This window comes from Ranitomeya imitator, chromosome 5 (assembly GCF_032444005.1).
Source record: "Ranitomeya imitator isolate aRanImi1 chromosome 5, aRanImi1.pri, whole genome shotgun sequence".
NCBI classification, from domain to species: Eukaryota; Metazoa; Chordata; class Amphibia; order Anura; family Dendrobatidae; genus Ranitomeya; species Ranitomeya imitator.
Window position 1 is genome coordinate 598,082,725 of NC_091286.1, and position 20,687 is coordinate 598,103,411.

General features: G+C 44.2%; 1 protein-coding gene across 4 annotated transcripts in view; it reads right to left on the reverse strand.

Moving 5' to 3' along the window:
- The window catches only part of PPP2R3A (protein phosphatase 2 regulatory subunit B''alpha), a 219,329-nt gene that overhangs the window by 9,116 nt on the left and 189,526 nt on the right, over nucleotides 1–20,687 (reverse strand). For all 4 annotated transcript variants that reach the window (XM_069727960.1, XM_069727962.1, XM_069727961.1 and 1 more), the window contains 4 exons: nucleotides 8,958–9,224; nucleotides 5,025–5,128; nucleotides 2,881–2,983; nucleotides 2,232–2,306 (listed from right to left, as the gene is read on the reverse strand). In XM_069727960.1, coding sequence (XP_069584061.1) covers nucleotides 2,232–2,306; nucleotides 2,881–2,983; nucleotides 5,025–5,128; nucleotides 8,958–9,224 — 549 coding nt within the window. The remainder of the gene's footprint in view (nucleotides 1–2,231; nucleotides 2,307–2,880; nucleotides 2,984–5,024; nucleotides 5,129–8,957; nucleotides 9,225–20,687) is intronic.

Below are 20,687 nucleotides of genomic sequence, written 5' to 3' on the forward strand. Positions count from 1 at the left end.
AGAGACGAGAATTACATTCACTGCTAGGACGATCATACCAATGTCATCCATGTACGATGTGTGGAGAGCGGTCCAACAATCTCTATATACCCAGGTCTGGAACCACAGAAAGAAGGCATCTGCTACATCTAGGAGGGCACGGAGAATAATCACATTATAGGAGACTCGTGAGATGGTCCTACCCCTGGCACCCCCCAATCCTGCAGCAGAGGTCCAGCGCTGCACCCCTTCATTGATTTTCCTCTGCACAGAAGGGCCTGCCTGCTCCACAATACACGGGGCTCAGTGAATGGGTGGCCAGGAGCACCACTGTGCAAGGAAAAAAATGAGTGAGCGAGGCAGCATTGTACCAGGATCAATTCCAAAATTCTCATCTGTGTAAATCAGGATTTTGTGTTAAATGTGTATTTTTTTTTTCCATTTCACAGTCTGTAATAAAAAATGTAAAATGAGAAATCCTGCAATTTCCACACCGGCCACTGGGGCTATTCTGGCCTCCTACTTCCTGTCCTTCCTGGGAATCAACATGTACATTAGTGGCGGTAGAATCACTATTGTCATCTAATAAGCGTGTGCACTGTGAAGGGAGAAGGAACGGGGTCAGCTGTGACATTGCTTATTGTGGATCCTGTGTTATCGCTGTATACAGTTCTACCGGTCATAGTAATCCTGCCTGTGATGATACTGAACCTCCACTGGTGGCCAGTGTGAAAGCGGCAAGATCGATTTTATATATTAAAAAAAAAAAAAATTATGGTATATATTTTACTAAATTTTTTAAAATACAGATCATGATATGGAGAAGAAAAATGCAATGCCAAAATATTTTTAGAAATACATGTAGTCCAGTTTTAAACTATGGCTCATTTTCTGATGGTCCATTGCCTTTAAGACAATTCGCCATTGTACAACAATCAGAATGCTATTTTTTACACTACTGAAGAATGTCCTTGCTGCACCATTTTGCAAATTAAAGGTGTTTTCTGTGTCCGATCTCCAGCGCTGTCTCTGGTCCTTTCTGTAGTGAGCTGATGACAATAGTGCAGCAAATCACGGGACTCCGCAGTCTCATCCTGACTACCTCAGCACCACCGCTGGGCCATTTGATCGCCTGCAGCGGTCACCTATGTAGTAATGCAGTCATTGCTGCAGCCAGACAGAAGCAGAGGGCCAATGCTGGAGTATAGAGGAGTTTGTTATTTTTCACCTTGATAAGCCTGTGTACTAAAAAAAATATAATGGGGAAAAAAAAACAAAAACAAAAAAAACTTTGCATGCTCAAGCCCCAGCTTAGTAATGGGGTCGTCCCCTTTAGGCCATCACATCTTCTGCCATGTTCTTATGTGCTACTAACTAGTGATGAGCGAACGTGCTGGGGTAAGGCGTTATCTAAGCATGCTCAGGGGCTACCCGAGTGTCTTCGGCGTACTCGAATATGTTCGCGTCCCCGCGGCTGCATGTCTCACGGCTGCTAAGACAGCTGCAACACGTGCAGGGATTACCTAACAAACAGGTGGTCCATGTATGTGTTGAGGCTGTCTAACAACCACGAGACATGCAGCCGTGGGGACTCAAACATATTACTGGAGCACACCGAAGACCCTCAGTTAGCACCCGAGCATGCTCAGATAACACCTTATGTGAGCACGTTCACTCATCACTACTACTAACACATCTGCTCCTGGTCGCCATGATAAAGAGAATGGTAGCTGCGACTTAGATTAGGAGGCGCTTAGCAGGATAACACGGCACTGTACGTCCATCAGAGAAAGCGGTTACAGGCCTTAGTGGGAAAAACATTAAGATGTCTTCTATTCCACCGTCAGGACAAATACTTGGATCACTATATCCGGAACACATGGTACCACTCAGGACTCTCATATTGTAATATTTTCCATGTACTGGCCAACATGGTAGAAAGATATACATTTTTCCTGTTGAATTCCAGTAGCTTGCTCCCTGTCTAGTACCTGACTCCATGGTGCCAAGTACAGGACGGCTACAGTAGTCACATTCTGTGCCGCCCCGTTGGGTGGTGTCGTCTTACCACCGGCCGAGACCATCACAAGTTCATCTGCCGCTGAGGAGACCTGGGAGGAATGTCACTTAGGAGCGATACCCGCATACTACAAGATTACCACAGAGCAATGCACGACGTGGACGCCGGGATCTGTGTTACTCCTACTAGGCGCCATGTCGGCTTCTGCCATCTCAACACATGGAGCACATACCGTAGTGATGTACCGGGAGTGAAATTCAGGAGCTTCCTTGAGGAAGGTCAGTCCCGGATGTGTGTCCACTATGTCCTACAAAAAAAGAGGAGGAATGCTGGTAAACAAGGAGTCTATTGGGGAATCATACTGCCCTCATAGTGATTAGGGCAAAGGTGCCATTCACAAAAATGTCTGATGAAGTAGTTCTGTACCAAATTCACAATCATAAAATATCTGGTGACTGCAGTTTAAAGAGGACCCGATACTTGTGATAAACAGGTATTTTTTTACCTGGTGTAAAGGCTGCTTTTCTCCTGACTTTGGCGTAGTTTTCATTTTGTTTCTGCTCCTTTCCATTCTGGAGATACAGCCCATCTTTCCTGCATGTACATCTAGTCTTGCTAGCCAAGGGGGTGTGATCCTCATGAAAACGCCCACAGGGAAGAGTTGATGACCACACCCCCTTGGAGAAAGACTAGCTTTAGATACAGAAAAGAAGGGACATCTCGGGAACGGAGAGGAGCAGGGACAACAGTAAAATTATACTAGATTCAGGAGAACAGGGACACCAGGTAAAACGTACATATGGCAAGTGATGGGTGTCCTCCTTCAGGAGCCTTTAGTAGTTGTGATACCGCTCAGCGGCTACCATGAGGGGAGCTCTCACCTGTAGGAGGGGGATGAAGTCTTCCTGCTCTAAATAGCCGCAGCCGGGTTTTGCTAAAAGGTTCATAAATTTGGAATTGTCATCATGACAGTTCTGTAATAACCTGCGGGAGATAAGAGCTGTATTAGGCGGGGGTTATAGTAAGACACATTTACTGTATTAAGCACATGTAATCGGAATTGTTCATCTGTGGCCAGTTCATAGCACATCGGGTGTGAAAATCATTATCAGTCACCAAGGGGCGAGAAGGCCACAATGAGCGACGCTGCGGCTGACATTGCTGGTGTGCTATATTTGGCTGTCGCAGTCCTCTGTGCCGGCAGCGCGAGACCAGTGATTAGAACGCATGCAGAGTCTAGGCGTGATAATCGTTTCATGAAGATGGACAGAAAAAGTGCGGGTGGAGGAAGCATACTGGTCTCTGTAGTGGGAGCTTAATGGTGAGGAGTCATGGAATGGTAGAATTGGAAGAACCTCCAGGGTCATCGTGTCCAACCCCCTGCTTAATGCAGGAGTCACTAAACCTTCTGAGACAGATGCCTGTCCAGCCTCGGTTTGAAGACTTCCATTGAAGGAGAACTCACCACCTCTCATGGCAGCCTGCTCAACTCATTGATCACCTTAACTGTCAGAGACAGACTGTTTATGCTTCGGGGCGGCCTGTGGGCACGCGTTTCCTTGGTTTCTCTGGCCTAGAGCAGGAAGATAAGACTCTGCCTATAGTCCTGCCCCAGAGCACGGGCATCTCGTTAGCTGAAAACTTCTATCTCTGATTACACAAGAACCACAAGACTGATTCCTTCACCCCAGGTATCATTTTAATGAGTGTAATAATGTCCACATGACAATGCCTGTAGTTTACTTAGCAAAATCCTGCTGACAGGATGAAAACTTGAATCAAAGATTGCGGTCTCATGTTAGCCGGTGTTTATTTTTATTGCTGATGCTTTGAGAACTATGTGGACTCCTGAGAAATCCCGGAGTCACGTCTACATGGTTGCGCCAGTCTCTCCCCAAATGCACACATTGTAGATGACACGGTTTTCTGCCACTATTTTGTATGGTAAAAGGGTCAAAAGTGACTGAGGCTCTGCCTACTTTTCCCCCAAAATAATTATGCTGCAGAAGGTTTTATAGCTACTGTTCAGCCAGAAATCCCTTTGATTAATGTCTGCCTCACTGTTATTCTATAGGAGCATGTACAGAGAAAGGTCTCATCATGGTCATTGTATTAATGCTCTTATACAGCTTCATATTTCTCACTCTCGCTCATTCGAGCAGTTTACTAATTCACGTGCCCTTGTCACCCGCCCTATGCTCTTTTCCTGAGGCTTTTCACGCTGACAGTCAATGCCCTGCAATGAACACTCTCAGATCCCGGTGTTATTTCCACTCACAGTGGGTTCTATATTCTGTCTCGTTTCATTTCCTATTAAATAGAAGATGGAACATGACGTGCCTAGATCTATAGTGAAATCATAAGATTCTCCATGTCTGCTGCCACCACTAGAGGGGACTAAGGAGCTGGAAGTAGTTGGTTATACATGGAACGAATGATACACAGAATATGGTCATTTCTTAAAGGGATTGTCCAGACAAAATACAATTTTGACCAGGGGATGGAATAAGTAAAGAATAATAAAGAGTCATGCTGTCATCCACCTGGATCCAGCATAAGCTGCTCTCTGTTCTGCATGGAGAAGAACTGGTGATGTCACTGTTTCACCAGCCCCCCAACCACTGCAGCCTGTGATTGGCTGCAGCGGTCAGCTGACTGGGGAGCGTGTCATCATGAAACATCTGACAACACCGCTTCCTGTCTTCTCTGCACTACTGAGCAGCCTGGATCTCATCTCATGATTGATGGCATGCAAGTAGGACGGGCTGTGCTTTCTTAGATATCCCCTGGACAAAACTGTATTTTACCTGATAACCACTTTCAGCTCCTTCTAGTAGTGGATGCTACAAGGAAATGTATTCATGCATCTTATTTTTTTATTCATGCACAAGAGGAAGAACATAAAATAACACTTAACATGTGTTGCATCGCTGCCCACATCCCCCGGATTGTAAGCTCTTGTGGTAAAGTTCTCCTGCACTGGTACAAGAATACATTTGCTCTAGAGGATTCAGTCATTACTTACTTTCTCCACATCGCAATGAACGAGTGCACGGACACCACCCCAGTCCTCTCTCCACCAGCTCCATTAAACAGGGCAGCCTTCCAGTACAGCGGGCAGCCGCACACCTGAAGGACAAGGGGTAATGTATACTAAGGCGGCATATACTGTGTACCAAGGCGGTATATACTGTATACAAAGGCGGAATATACTGTATACAAAGGCGGTATATAATGTAAACCAAGGCGGAATATACTGTGTACCAAGGCGGTATATACTGTATATCAAGGCGGAATATACTGTACACCAAGGCGATATATACTGTATACCAAGGCGGTATATAATGTATACTAAGGCGGAATATACTGTATACCAAGGCGGTATATAATGTATACCAAGGCGGTATATAATGTATACTAAGGCAGTATATACTGTATACCAAGGCGGTATATACTGTATATCAAGGCGGAATATACTGTACACCAAGGCGATATATACTGTACACCAAGGCGATATATACTGTATACCAAGGCGGTATATAATGTATACTAAGGCAGTATATACTGTATACCAAGGCGGTATATAATGTATACTAAGGCGGTATATACTGTATACCAAGGCGGTATATACTGTGTACCAAGGCGGTATATACTGTATACCAAGGCGGTATATACTGTATACAAAGGCGGTATATAATGTATACTAAGGTGGTATATACTGTATACCAAGGCGGTATATACTGTATACCAAGGTGGCATATACTGTACACCAAGGCGGTATATACTGTGTACCAAGGCGGTATATACTGTGTACCAAGGCGGTATATACTGTATACCAAGGCGGTATATACTGTATACCAAGGCGGTATATACTGTGTACCAAGGCGGCATATACTGTGTACTAAGGCAGTATATACTGTATACCAAGGCGGTATATACTGTACACCAAGGCGGTATATACTGTACACCAAGGCGGCATATACTGTATACCAAGGCGGTATATGGACATCCGGGAGGTAAAGTACAACATCTTACAATTCAGACATATGTCCCCTATTCTATTGCTACACTTTGGGTTCTGTAAGCAGACGTTCCTTAATGGGGTTCATAAAGTATCCCCCAGTAACCGATTATACAGTATCCCCCAGTAACCGATTATACAGTATCCCCCAGTAACCGATCATACAGTATCCCCCAGTAACCGATTATACAGTATCCCCCAGTAACCGATTATACAGTATCCCCCAGTAACCGATTATACAGTATCCCCCAGTAACCGATTATACAGTATCCCCCAGTAACCGATTATACAGTATCCCCCAGTAAGTGATTATACAGTATCCCCCAGTAACCGATTATACAGTATCCCCCAGTAACCGATTATACAGTATCCCCCAGTAACCGATCATACAGCATCCCCCAGTAACCGATCATACAGTATCCCCCAGTAACCGATCACACAGCATCCCCCAGTAACCGATTATACAGTATCCCCCAGTAACCGATTATACAGTATCCCCCAGTAACCGATCATACAGTATCCCCCAGTAACCGATTATACAGTATCCCCCAGTAACCGATTATACAGTATCCCCCAGTAACCGATTATACAGTATCCCCCAGTAACCGATTATACAGTATCCCCCAGTAACCGATTATACAGTATCCCCCAGTAAGTGATTATACAGTATCCCCCAGTAACCGATTATACAGTATCCCCCAGTAAGTGATTATACAGTATCCCCCAGTAACCGATTATACAGCATCCCCCAGTAACCGATTATACAGTATCCCCCAGTAACCGATTATACAGTATCCCCCAGTAAGTGATTATACAGTATCCCCCAGTAAGTGATTATACAGTATCCCCCAGTAACCGATTATACAGTATCCCCCAGTAACCGATTATACAGTATCCCCCAGTAACCGATTATACAGTATCCCCCAGTAAGTGATTATACAGTATCCCCCAGTAACCGATTATACAGTATCCCCCAGTAAGTGATTATACAGTATCCCCCAGTAAGTGATTATACAGTATCCCCCAGTAACCGATTATACAGTATCCCCCAGTAACCGATTATACAGTATCCCCCAGTAAGTGATTATACAGTATCCCCCAGTAACCGATTATACAGTATCCCCCAGTAACCGATTATACAGTATCCCCCAGTAACCGATCATACAGTATCCCCCAGTAAGTGATTATACAGTATCCCCCAGTAACCGATTATACAGTATCCCCCAGTAAGTGATTATACAGTATCCCCCAGTAACCGATTATACAGTATCCCCCAGTAACCGATTATACAGTATCCCCCAGTAAGTGATTATACAGTATCCCCCAGTAAGTGATTATACAGTATCCCCCAGTAACCGATTATACAGTATCCCCCAGTAACCGATTATACAGTATCCCCCAGTAAGTGATTATACAGTATCCCCCAGTAACCGATTATACAGTATCCCCCAGTAAGTGATTATACAGTATCCCCCAGTAACCGATTATACAGTATCCCCCAGTAACCGATTATACAGCATCCCCCAGTAACCGATTATACAGTATCCCCCAGTAACCGATTATACAGTATCCCCCAGTAAGTGATTATACAGTATCCCCCAGTAACCGATTATACAGCATCCCCCAGTAACCGATTATACAGTATCCCCCAGTAACCGATTATACAGTATCCCCCAGTAAGTGATTATACAGTATCCCCCAGTAACCGATTATACAGTATCCCCCAGTAACCGATCATACAGTATCCCCCAGTAACCGATCACACAGCATCCCCCAGTAACCGATTATACAGTATCCCCCAGTAACCGATTATACAGTATCCCCCAGTAACCGATTATACAGTATCCCCCAGTAACCGATTATACAGTATCCCCCAGTAAGTGATTATACAGTATCCCCCAGTAACCGATTATACAGTATCCCCCAGTAAGTGATTATACAGTATCCCCCAGTAACCGATTATACAGCATCCCCCAGTAACCGATTATACAGCATCCCCCAGTAACCGATTATACAGTATCCCCCAGTAAGTGATTATACAGTATCCCCCAGTAAGTGATTATACAGCATCCCCCAGTAAGTGATTATACAGTATCCCCCAGTAACCGATTATACAGTATCCCCCAGTAACCGATTATACAGCATCCCCCAGTAACCGATTATACAGTATCCCCCAGTAACCGATTATACAGTATCCCCCAGTAAGTGATTATACAGTATCCCCCCCTGAACTCCTTTTAACTGTAATCTATGGGGAAGCTCTATCAGTAAATGTGGCAACAGCGCCACCAAATGGTAAAACTGAACATTACACATTACTGCATTTTCCCCAAAGGAGGAAGATATTTTTTGTAACCATTCTCCGCTCCAGCCAAGAGATAACGCTGCAGAACAGGGAGGACCCCCATGAACTAGACCACCCCTTTAATATGAAATATGCCTTTTGTGATTAGTTATATATGCATACACCACTGTGAGATAGATGCAGTTTTATAAGGGGTGTACACCGGTTTGGAAGTTATCTCCCAACAGAAGGATAGGGGATAATTTTCCAATTACTGGGGGTCCGACTGCTGTGACCCTCACTGATCGGGAGAGCCAGGGCCTGAATAGAGCGCAGATCAACCATGCGCACTACCCTCCAATCAGGAGCGCCAACGGTCTCGGACCAGTGGGGGCCACGGCAATCAAACCCCCAGTGATAGGAGAGTTATTCCCCATCACATGGACACAGGAGAATTTGGAACCTTGAGAACGGCCATTTAAGGGGAAAATGACAATAGGATCAAAGTACGCAGAGATGATCTGTAGTGTCTTACCATAGATAGTGAGAATATAACATACTTTGTGTTTCTATGATTTCCATATCCATAGTCTCCATGTTGATAAATCCCTTTCCAGACCCAGCCTGAACCCTTCCCATGGACTGTAAATTACCTTGGCAATCTTCCCCATCTCGTAGATGTCGGCCTTCTCGTCCTCCATGCTAGAGAACGCAGCTTCGATCTTGGAGATGGAGTCGTCATTGTTGGTGCTAGGGTTGGGCAGCCCCTTTGGGAAGTAAAATCGTGGAATGTTTATGGACAGGGAAGGGGCAACGGTGACCTTGCTGGCAGGAGGCGGCGAGGCCGGGCGAGGAATCACAGGGGCAATGACGGGGGCAGGAGGAGGGGTCCCCGGCTTCTTCTCTTGCTTATTCTGAATCTGGAAAGAGAGAGAATATTATTATTATTATTATTATAATATTAGATTATACGTCCGTCATATCGCCCCTGGCCATTGTTATGTGTCGGCGGGGACCAGCCGAAAGTGGCTCCGCTACGGCAGACGTGGCACGTCCATTCATTGCCTGGATGTTTGGCAGAAAGTGCATTTTCCTGGCGATCAGTGCAGATTACAGAAGAAACTCTTTAAAAAGAGTGACTAACTTTGTAACAATAAAATGGAACGTGTCAGAGACATCTGAGGTTCTCCGAAAACCCACTGATCGCAGAGATGAAAAGGCAGAAGAGTTCATCAGAGGGCTGTGCTCCGTCACATGTTTTGGCTGATCCTCGGAGAGGCTGGATGACACCCGTTCACACCATGCTTAACTCATGTTTAATAGCCTCACTGTTTTATACTGTAAAAAAAAACCTGATCCATTGTAAAAAAAATAAATGCAGCAGATGCATTTTAAGGCTGTTTTTTTAAATTTTTTAAAATGACTTAAAACCCCCCCGATAGAAGCGTATATATAACCAGACGCATATAAAATGGAGCCCGGTTTTACAAACATTTTTTCAGTTATATTCTATGTAAATACAAACGCCTCTGTTTAAATATTTATTTTTTAACAGTACAAATGAATACACCACAAAAACAGTGTGAAACGGGGCTTAGCGATGTTCCGACATTTCACGAATGCGTAGACCGGTCTGCCCCATCTCCGAGAATCAGCCAAGGAGGAACAGTGCTCAGCTGCCCCTATACCCTAGCAATCAGTAGGGTCTCAACACACAGACCCCCCATAACTCAAGACATCTGACATCTCCCTGTGACGTGTCAGAGGTCGCCCCATCAGCACCAGGGACATTCTGAGTCCAACATGTCTCTACTTCTGCAGAAGCGGACACCAGACATTGCACAAGACATGTAACAGACCGGGGAGTCCCGGGAATTTCAGAGAATACGGCCTGTATGATTATCCCGGAAAAGGTGCCCTATCCAGCACCATACTAGCACTATGGGGTCACTGAGTATTAGGGGAAGTGAATACATGTACATCTGTGGTCTACATACAGAAAATAATACAGCCTTCTGCACAAAAACTATGGGATCTCAGGACATACAATGCAGATTAAAACAGATAGAAAGTTTTAATTAAAGGGAATCTGTCAGTAGGATCAACCCTTGTAAGCCGTCTAGATGGGCATCCAGGTCATAGGAAGCTGAATAATATGACACCTTGTTATCGGAGATCTCATGTTTTATTCCAGAGAAATCAACTTTTTTTTTTCTTAATATGTAAACAAGCTTTTAAAGATCTATAAGCCGGACATAGATCTCCCTGAGAATCTGCCTCCAGAGCTTATTGTAAATGACGGGGGGTGTTACCAGGGTGATCAGAAGAGCAGATTGGCAGTTATTACAGGACTCACACTGGTAATGCCCCCCTGCACTTAAAACAAGCTCTGGAGGCAGATTCTCGGGGAGATCTATGTCCGGCCCATAGATCTTAACAGCTCATTTACATATTAATGATCTATATGCCCATATAGACGGCTTTGGAGGGTTGATCCTACTTTCCTTTAACATTTGTGCCATCACAAGATAGTGGCGGTAACAAAGAATGTTTTTTGCAGACTCACGGACGGCTATTTATTAGATTGTTAGCACCTAAGGAAAAATGAAAATCTGATGAGAAATAATTGTAGGGTCGTGTCATTTGACTGCACAAGACCCTTAGGTCATTCTCACTTCCACCCGTTCCCTTCTTCTCGGTTCATGCGCAGTGGAATTCTGCCATACGGGCAATTATAGTAAGGCAAATCAAGATTTTCAGAGAACTATTGCAGTTTTGTGATGTGGCGTGAACTGAGCATTATTTTCATATGAAACAGATTTTCACCTGTGAAAAGCGCACTGCCACTATTCACATCACAAAACTGCATGGCACAGCACCACAACGTGACCCCGGCCTTGCTAACATACATTCACTAAGTTACCAAGGAGCAGGGAACAGACGTTTTATGATCACAATCCATTTAAAGACCCAGCCATGTTTAATTTTTATGTTATTTTCTAACCTCCTTTCAAAGAGTCACACTTATTTCTTCTTCGATATAGCCATTATGACGTTTTGTTTTCTGCAGGTCTAAGCATGTTTGAATTACGCTATTTACTTTACCATAAAATATACTGAAAATGGGAAAAAAGTTCAAATGCGGTGAAATGGAAAAAAAAATAAAATCCTCCCAATTCTGCCATCGTTTTTTGGGTTTAATTTTTATAATGGGTTGAGGTGATCACTTGCAACTGGATTCATCAGCTCAGGACATTTACTGCGGTACTAAACGTGTAAAGGGTATAGATCCTATGATTGTATAATAGCTTGTACTATACACTAATATAGTGCCTTGCGAAAGTATTCACCCCCTTGGCTTTTCACCTATTTTGTAATCGGATGTGTGTGATGCATCAGCACTAAATAGTCCAAACCGGTGAAGTGAGAAAAGTATAGGCTTAAATAACATTTCTGGGATCAAATAACTATAAATTTGCATGTATGTCTATGTATTCACCCTGCTTGCTATTAAGACCCTAAAGATTTCATATGCAAGCAGTTACCTTCATAAGTCACATGCTTAGTGAAAGGAAGTCCCCATTTGTGCAATTTAGGTGTCATATCTGTCAGTATATACACTTTACCTTTTCTGAAAGTCCACTGAGGCAGCACCACCATTAACCAAGAGGCACCACTAACCAAACATCATGAAGACCAAGGAGATCTCCAAACAAGTCAGGGACAAATTTGTCGAGAAGTACAAGTCAGGGCAATAAAAAATATCTCAATCTCTGATGGTTCCCAAAGCACCATCAAATCCATTATCATGAAATGGAAAGAACATGGTACCACAACAAACCTGCCAAGAGAATGCCGCCCACCAAAACTCTCAGCCCAGGCAAAAAGGACATTAGTCAGAAGGCAGCACAGAGACCAAAGGTAAACATGAAGGAAGTGCAGAGTTCCCAGAGATTGGAGTATCAGTCCAAACGACCACAATAAGCCACAATAAGCGTACACTCAATAGAGGTGGCCTTTATGGAAGAGTGGGCAGAGAAAAAGCCTTTACTTAGACAAAGTGAAATTGTATGGTTCATTTAGAGTTTGCTAAAAGACATGTGGGAGACTCCCCAAATGTATGGAGGAAGATGAGAACAAAATTTAACTTTTTGGCCTCCAAGTTAAACGTTATGTCTGATTCCAAACCAACACAGTTCATCACCCCACGAACACCATCCCCACAATGAAACATGGTGGTGGTGGTGGCAGCATCATGCTGTGGGGATGTTTTTCAGAAGCAGGGACAGAGAAAATGGTCAGATTCGAGGAGAAGATGGATGCTGCGAAATACAGGGATATTCTTGAGCAAAACCTGTGTGTCAGTGATTTGAGACTGGGATGGAGGTTCACCTTCCAACAAGACCAAGACCCAAAGCATACTGGTAAAGAAACATTCAAGTGGTTTAAGGGGAAACGTGTAAATGTTTTGGAGTGTTCTAGTCAAAGCCAGAGAATCTGTGGTCAGAATTGAAGATTGCTGTTCACCAGAGGAAACCATCTCACTTGAAGAAGCTGGAGCCGTTTTGCTTTCAGGGCAAAAATCCCAGTGGTCAGATGTGGAAAGCTCAGAGACTTATCCAAAGTGACTTGCCGCGGTCATTGCCACAAGAGGAGGCTCTACAAAGTACTGACTTTAGGGGGGTGAAAAGATATACACACTGAAGTTTTCCATTATTTTGTCCTATTTTTTGATTGCTTCACAATAGAAAGAAAACCAAATGCTCACAGTTGTAGGCACGTTCTTTACATGAACTTATGTAAACTCTGAAAAACTATAAAAAATAAAAAATGAAAATCCAGATTGTCAGGTGGCAAAACGTGAAAATGCCAATGGAGGGGGGTTGTTGAATACTTTTGCAAGCCATTGGATGTGGTGTATGTTAAAAATGCTGATTTCATATAAAGCCCAGCCTGTAGGAGCACCTAAATGGCAGCAATCGGGATCTTCAGCAGGTCCCCCGCTGCCGTAGTATCACATCACCACTACACGATCTCAGTCACTTAGTAACCATTAAACACTGCGGTCAAAGATTGCCAGCGACATCAAAAATGGCTTAACAGCAGTGATCTGAGCTGGCTCTGGTCGCTGTGGTTGGAGGCAGGTGTCGGATTCACAGGATCCACTCCATACTCGCGCCATATGATGTAAATATACACTGTGCTGCGGGTAGGCGTTATATGTTTGTTGTCTGTTACCATAGAGACACATAGGTCTGCAGTAAAAGCAAAATATTACAAGACTTAATTACGAATATTGGCAAATTTGTTTCTTTATCTGAAGGTGAACATAACGTTAAAGGGATCCCGTCATGTTGAAAATGATATGTGATGTGCAGGCAGTATACTATACTGCAAGAGGAGCTAATTAGATTGATATTTTTTTTGTGGAGAACTTTTCAGTAAAATTTGTATTTGATTTATTTTTGCATGCAGGAGTCCAGTGCGCGGTGCTATTCAGTGATTGGCAGTCTTACCCATATGACTGTGGAAATAGCTGTCAGAGTAGGACCGCCCACTGGACTCCTGCATAGAAGCACCAGGGATTTCAATGAATAGAAGAATTGATTTGAAATGGTTCAACCATTTTTTATTTTACAGACTCAAAAGACGAGTTTCTTGAACTGCTCAGATCAGAAAAAAACATAAAAAAAAAAAGTGATGTTACCATGGTCAGATTTTACGCGCTTTATAACGTGTTGCGATTTTAGTCCTTATTAAAGTCGGTCAAGAGAATCAGACAAAAACTATGCAGAGAGGTGAAGGACACAAATCCCAAAAAGTCACAAAGTGTATGAGAATGGGGGGGATTTAATACACCACTACAGTGGTCACATGTGAACATACCACCCAGGACTCTCAATTTTCGTTATATTTTTCTATTGACTATTCTATTTTCTCATCGTCCTACATCTAATAAATCCTTTTTACCCGGCAGCTTGTAATCATAGCCTGACCTAGAAGACATTAATATGTGGATCAGAGGTGTGTGGTTGCTGTAATACGAAGCACCTCTGTAATAAATGTAGCCCTCCACCATAAAACAAGGCACAATGCCGCCTCTAAATGAGGCCAGTGCTGTGCTGAAAAACTGGCTCTCGAAGAGCAAAGAATGAGAGGACACACTGCTCCACACAAGGGTTCACTTACTTACATACTACCAACTGCATCCAATCACTTCTGACCTGTAATATGGACACGTGATCAGATACAGACCCGCAGAGGGCCATGGCTTTGCCGACATCACCATTCTGCACACGTAGAAAGGGCTCAGAAGTCATGGCCATCACCACAGTTGTGTTGGTCAAAATGGACCCAAATGGATCCTCTGCTCCATATGGGAAAGCGATTCCACTGTCCAATACTATTTTTTGGCCCAGTACCTTTGACTATCCACCAGAACACTTTTCAGTGGTGGAAATGTCCACTTGGCTGCAGACTGGTCCTGAACAGTATATCCTATATACATACCGTGAGACCTCTTTTTCCTTTTTTTTTTTTTTTTTTCTCGCGTCTGGCACTCAAAAACTCAAAATTGCATTGAAAGTGGTCTTCCCAGAAAAAGTGACCATTGGAGAAGTTTCATTGTATATTAAATCTACTATATCAGATTTCCCCTTTGAAATTAACCTAATTAGCAAAACTATAACTACAGCACTTTTGACGAGGACTTCACTGCTTGCAGTAAATGGGCAATACGAAGACAGGCGACCAATGTTTTGGTTTGACACAATCACTAAAAATCACATGGCTGAATCAAGACAGTCTTACATATCATTGTGTCCAGACTTTGGCATCAGGCAGCGGAAGTGGCACTTGTGGGTGGTCAGACCCCAGACCCTACATTGCTCGACTCGTCGTGCTACAGCTTTCACTGACAGTCCCCCATAGACAATGAATGGAGCAAAGGTCGGACATATACACATCTTGCTCCATTCATGACAAGATTCTGAACAGCCTGGTTCCCGGGCCCCATGCTCAGGACTGGGGTCGGGGGGTCCTAGCTGCTGGGTAGGGACCTACTCTACTTGCTCACGAAATTCTGCCGAAGTCTTGGCATCTCTGGCCTCCAATTGTGCACAAATTTTCTATGGCTGAATTTCACCCGTGTTAGGAGGACTAGACCCCTGATGTATCACTAATGTGTACGAATGTGACAACTACTAAGAACAAGACAAGTTTCAAAAAGTTTGACAAACCGTTTCAGGAGAAAACTCAGTCGCAAACTTAAGAACAAGCCTGAGCCTGACTTGTAACTTGGCACACGCGGACTCTGACAGCTATGTTCTTTCAAGAAAGCCTGACACTGTTCACTGGCCACTATAAATAGGATATGGCATCTGCGTTCACATTCCTAAAAGCTATGGCATGCAGGCCTCTTGACCAGCTGTGAATTGAGCCCAATGAACATCCAGGACCAACCTCTGACCGGCAGGGGTAACCAAAGCCGGCTGTGGTTATGTCATCTGTAAACCCATTTCAGTTCCAGCTATAGAAGGTCGTCATATAATCAAGTTCAAGACTAAATTCTCATTATTGATGAAGATGAGCAAATCGCTATGCAGGAACCTGGTCTGGGAGCCTCCTCAGTAGTCCATGGCCACTATACCGAAGCCTTGTGAACCACCTCATACCTGCCGGAATCCCTAGCACCACTTCTCATTAGTAGGCCCAACGTGACGTCATGGCCTACAAATCAGAAGTGATGCCAAGGATTCAGGCAGGTAGGAAGATCAAAGGGCTCCTGTCTAGTGGCCAGTGACTACTGATGACATATCTGGACCTGGGTCCTGAAAAATGTTTCACTCACCTATAATTACTGGACATCGATGTGTCTCCTCATATAAATTACCAAAGAAAATCTTGTGGTGCCATTAATTAAGATGGGCGGAAGGTACTGGTCCATCCTGCAAAATTACTACTAAAACTGTAGTGAATGGGATCCATAGAAAAATAAAAAGTAGTTTCTAGGAACCATTTATGAAATTTCGATTAAGACTCCAATTTAAACCTTATTTTTATTGAGGAGCGCACCGCTCCACTACCTCCCAGTTCCTTACTTCCTAGTGGCGGTGCACTCCTTATGACTGACAGTTTGAGCTGGTGGCCTGTACCGTGCACTCTCTCACAGGGGCACCGAAGCTTGCAAGATCCAGTGATCTGGCCAGCCTCATAGCAGAGCTTCCAAGCTGTATAATAAACAGTTTGTAAGTACTGCATTGCTTGCCTAGGAAACCAACCACCTCCGATAGACTGCAGAGGTGGCCAGTAACCCCGGTGAAAAACTATACACTATAGAATTAAAAATCCCTGTGTTCTTAAGAAGAGATGATTATTAACAAGTAAATTGCAGTTTGACCCATTTAATTTTGGCTTTCTTATTACAATCTTTAGAAAGAACGCAGACTCTTAAAGCGCATTGATCTGGAAAAAAAACAATAAAACACATTCTCGCCATGTGTCATAAATAAATTTGCTGTTGCAGATTTTTGTAAATCCCAGTGCACTTTTTCTTTAATCTGACTGAGAATAACCCATTATGTGGAGGTCGGTGTCAGAGTGACCTACTATTAGGGTTATTATTATTATTCATTTTTAGAGCGCCAATTATTCAATGGTGCTTTACATGTGAAAAGGGGGCAAATATAGACAAATACAATTAAATATGAGCAAAAAAAAAAAACAAGGCATACAGGTACATAAGGAGAGAGGACCCTGCCCGCGAGGGCTCACAGTCTGCAGGGGATGGGTGAGGATACACTAGGAGAGGGTAGAGCTCGTTGTGCGGCAGTTTAGCAGACTAAGGATCACTGCAGGTTGTAGGCTTGTGTGAAGAGGTGGGTCTTCAGGTTATTTTTGAAGGTTTCTATGGTTAGCGAGAGTCTGATGTGTTGGGGTAGAGAGTTCCAGAGTATGGGGGAAGCACGGGAGAAGTCTTGGATGCGGTTGTGGGAAGAACAGATGAGAGGGGAGTAGATAGTACCGGGAGACCATGTCACAGATGTATGGAGGAGACAGGTTGTGGATGGCTTTGTATGTCATTGTGAGGGTTTTGAACTGGAGTCTCTGGGTGATAGGAAGCCAGTGAAGGGCTTGGAATAGAGGAGAGGCCGGGGAATAGCGGGGAGACAGGTAGATTAGTCGGGCAGCAGAGTGTATGATGGATTGGAGTTGTGCCAGAGCGGAGGCCAAAGAGTAGGAGGTTGCAGTAGTCAGGGCGGGAGATGATATGGGCATGCACTAGTGTTTTTGTGGTGTTGTGGTCAAGGAATGCGCCAATCCGGGAGATATTTTTGAGTTTGAGATGGCAGGAGGCAAGGGCTTGGATATGTGGCTTGAAAAGAGAGGGCAGAGTCGAGGATCAACCCGAGGGACCGGGCGTCTGGGACTGGGGAAAGTGAGCAGCCATTGACATTGATGGATAGGTCTAGTGGACGGGTAGAGTGAGATGGGGGAAAGATGATGAATTCTGTTTTGTCCATGTTCAGTTTTAGAAAGCGAGCAGAAAAGAAGGTCGAGATAGCAGACAGACAGCTTGGGACTTTGGTGAGTAAGGAGGTGAGGTCAGGTCCAGATGGGTAGATCTGCGTGTCATCAGCATAGAGATGGTACTGCATACCGTGGGATTCTATGAGCTGTCCCAGGCCGAAGGTGTAGATGGAGAAGAGTAGGGGTCCTAGAACAGAGCCTTGAGGAACACCGACTGACAAGGGGCGAAGTGAGGAGGTGGTGTGGGGGAGGGAGGCACTGAATGTTCGGTCTGTCAGATATGACGAGATCCAGGATAGGGCCAAGTCAGTGATGCCGAGAGATTAGGGTTATTATTTAGAATAAATAATCTCAGTACAGTTTGTATGTGAGATCTCCACCTTCACCATCCCATACCATACCATGTAGTCTTCGTTCACACATCAAGGCTGCACCTTCCCGGAAATCAACGCAATTTTGTACTTAATAAAAATTTGAGGAAAAAAAAAAAAAGCATATTGTGACTGCAACCGGAGATCACAGCCAGAATGTTTTCTCCCGGCAGGTTATGAAAGTTAAACATTTTTTCAGCAGCCATTTTTGTAAAGAATGAGTGACTACCAATATGGAGGATTCATAAAAAAAAGAAAAACGGCCTAGAATCAGGATGGATTCACATGTAGTAGATTTCTGCAGGAAAAAAAATCCATTCCTGTGAATATGGCTGTTTTGGGGGCAAACACCTGGATTCTTAGAGTCGTTATTTAGATGAATGAGACAAGAGCAGAGATTTCTGCCACAAAGTTCACAGTCAGTACGTGATCCGTCGCTGGGGTCATACTGATGCATATGAAGGCAGCATAAAGAAGTGACAGAAACCATATTTAAACACTATTATTTGCTTTTGCTCTTGCAGCCAGTCTTAAGAAACCACGATTTCTTGTTTCATCACCAGTCTTGCCCAATTATTTGCTGTGGCTCCGTCCAGCCACTGGCCACTCGGGAGTCACAGCACAAGAACATCAGGACTTGTCGGCAAGGCTTATTATCATCAGAGGCAGGACTAAATCACAGATAAAACCTCTGGACACAGATGAAAGCACAGGATCCACCAATCACGATAGGGTATTTCACAGCTCCCCATTCTTTCACACTGACTCATGCACACGCTCATAAGATGCTTCAATACAACAGATGGGGTCAGAGTCTGGCCATTGTGGCTAATGTACATGTGACTTTCCTGTAAGTACAGGAAGTTAAGAGTCTAAGGGCACGCTCACACTTGTGATGAAATCGGACCAGCTCAATCTGATAAAAAAACAAAAAACATCGGATTGCACTTGGTCTAATGTTAAACTATTGGGGCTGCTCACATCTGTGATTGCTTTCTCACGCCGATCCGGCATGAAAGAACAACTGCATGCTACGTTTGTATCTGAGAATTGGATCGCACGCACCCATACGAGTCAATGGGTGTGAAACATCGCACTGTACTTGGATACCACCAGAGGGCAGTATGATTCCCGCAGACGCCGGCAGCAGAGGAGATGGAGAGATTACCGTCTCTGTCTCCTCGATCGGAGCACAGAGCACTGACACTCGGCTCACACTGGCAGCAGAGCCGGAGCAGAGTGTCATTAGCAGATCACATACACTGCTCTCGCATCGGACACCATGTGCTAGTGTGACTCCGGCCGAAAAGTCCAGTGGCTAGTGTGAAAATTGTAAGATTTCTATTTTTATTTTAATTTTTTTTTTAAAACAAGAATTGGGAAATGGGGAGAAACATGGCAGAAAAAAAATAAACTGCACACAAATACCTGATTTAGGGTAAGCTCACACTGGACGTTTTTTTAGAGTTTTTCTTCTGCAGCAAAACCTTATCTCTTGGCAGGAACCAGGCTGCAGGAAAAAAAGCATGTAATCCCTGGTTTTTCGCTTCGTATTTTATGTATTTTTTTGCTGCGGTTTTGGCAGGCTAGATTTGTCTCTTGTGTAGGCTGATAAAGTCCTATTCTATAGAATCAGGTTTTGGCACAAAATCCACAACAAAACCTGATACTTGAGTTTTTGGTGGCCTTTTCACCACCCATTCAAGTCAATGGGTGAAGAACGCAGAAAGAACGCTTAATGAAGTGACTAAGTCCGAAAAACCATGCAAAGCACAGGACACGGATGACAAAAAAAACCAATGTGTGTGCATGAGATTTCCGAAATACCATAGGCTTTGCTGGTACTGTAAAACGCAGCTGAAAATTAGCATAAAGCAGCAAAATGCCTAGTGTGAACATGCCCTTAAAGGGACACTGTCACCTGAATTTGGAGGGAACAATCTTCAGCCATGGAGGCGGGGTTTTTGATTCACCCTTTCCTTACCCGCTGGCTGCATGCTGGCTATAGTACAGAGAATGAACTTCAATCCAATATTGCAGCCAGCATGCAGCCAGCGGGTAAGGAAAGGGTGAATCAAAAACCCAAAAACCCAAAAACCCCGCCTCCATGGCTGAAGATTGTTCCCTCCAAATTCAGGTGACAGTGTCCCTTTAAAGGGAATCTGTCACCCCAAAATTCACCTATAAGCTAAGGCCACCGACATTCTGTAATGCTGTAGATAAGCCCCTGATGTAACCTGAAAACTAAGAAAAACAGGTTATATTATACTCACCCAGGGGCGGTCCCAATGCAGTCCGGTCCGATGGGCGTCGGGGTCCGGGGCCTCCTAGCTTCATACAATGACGTCCTCTTCTGGTCTTCACGCTCCGGCACAGGCGTACTTTGTCTGCCCTGTTGAGGGCAGAGCAAAGTACTGCAGTGCGCAAGCGCCAGGAAAGGTCAGAGAGGCCCGACACCTGCAGACTGCAGTACTTTGCCCTCAA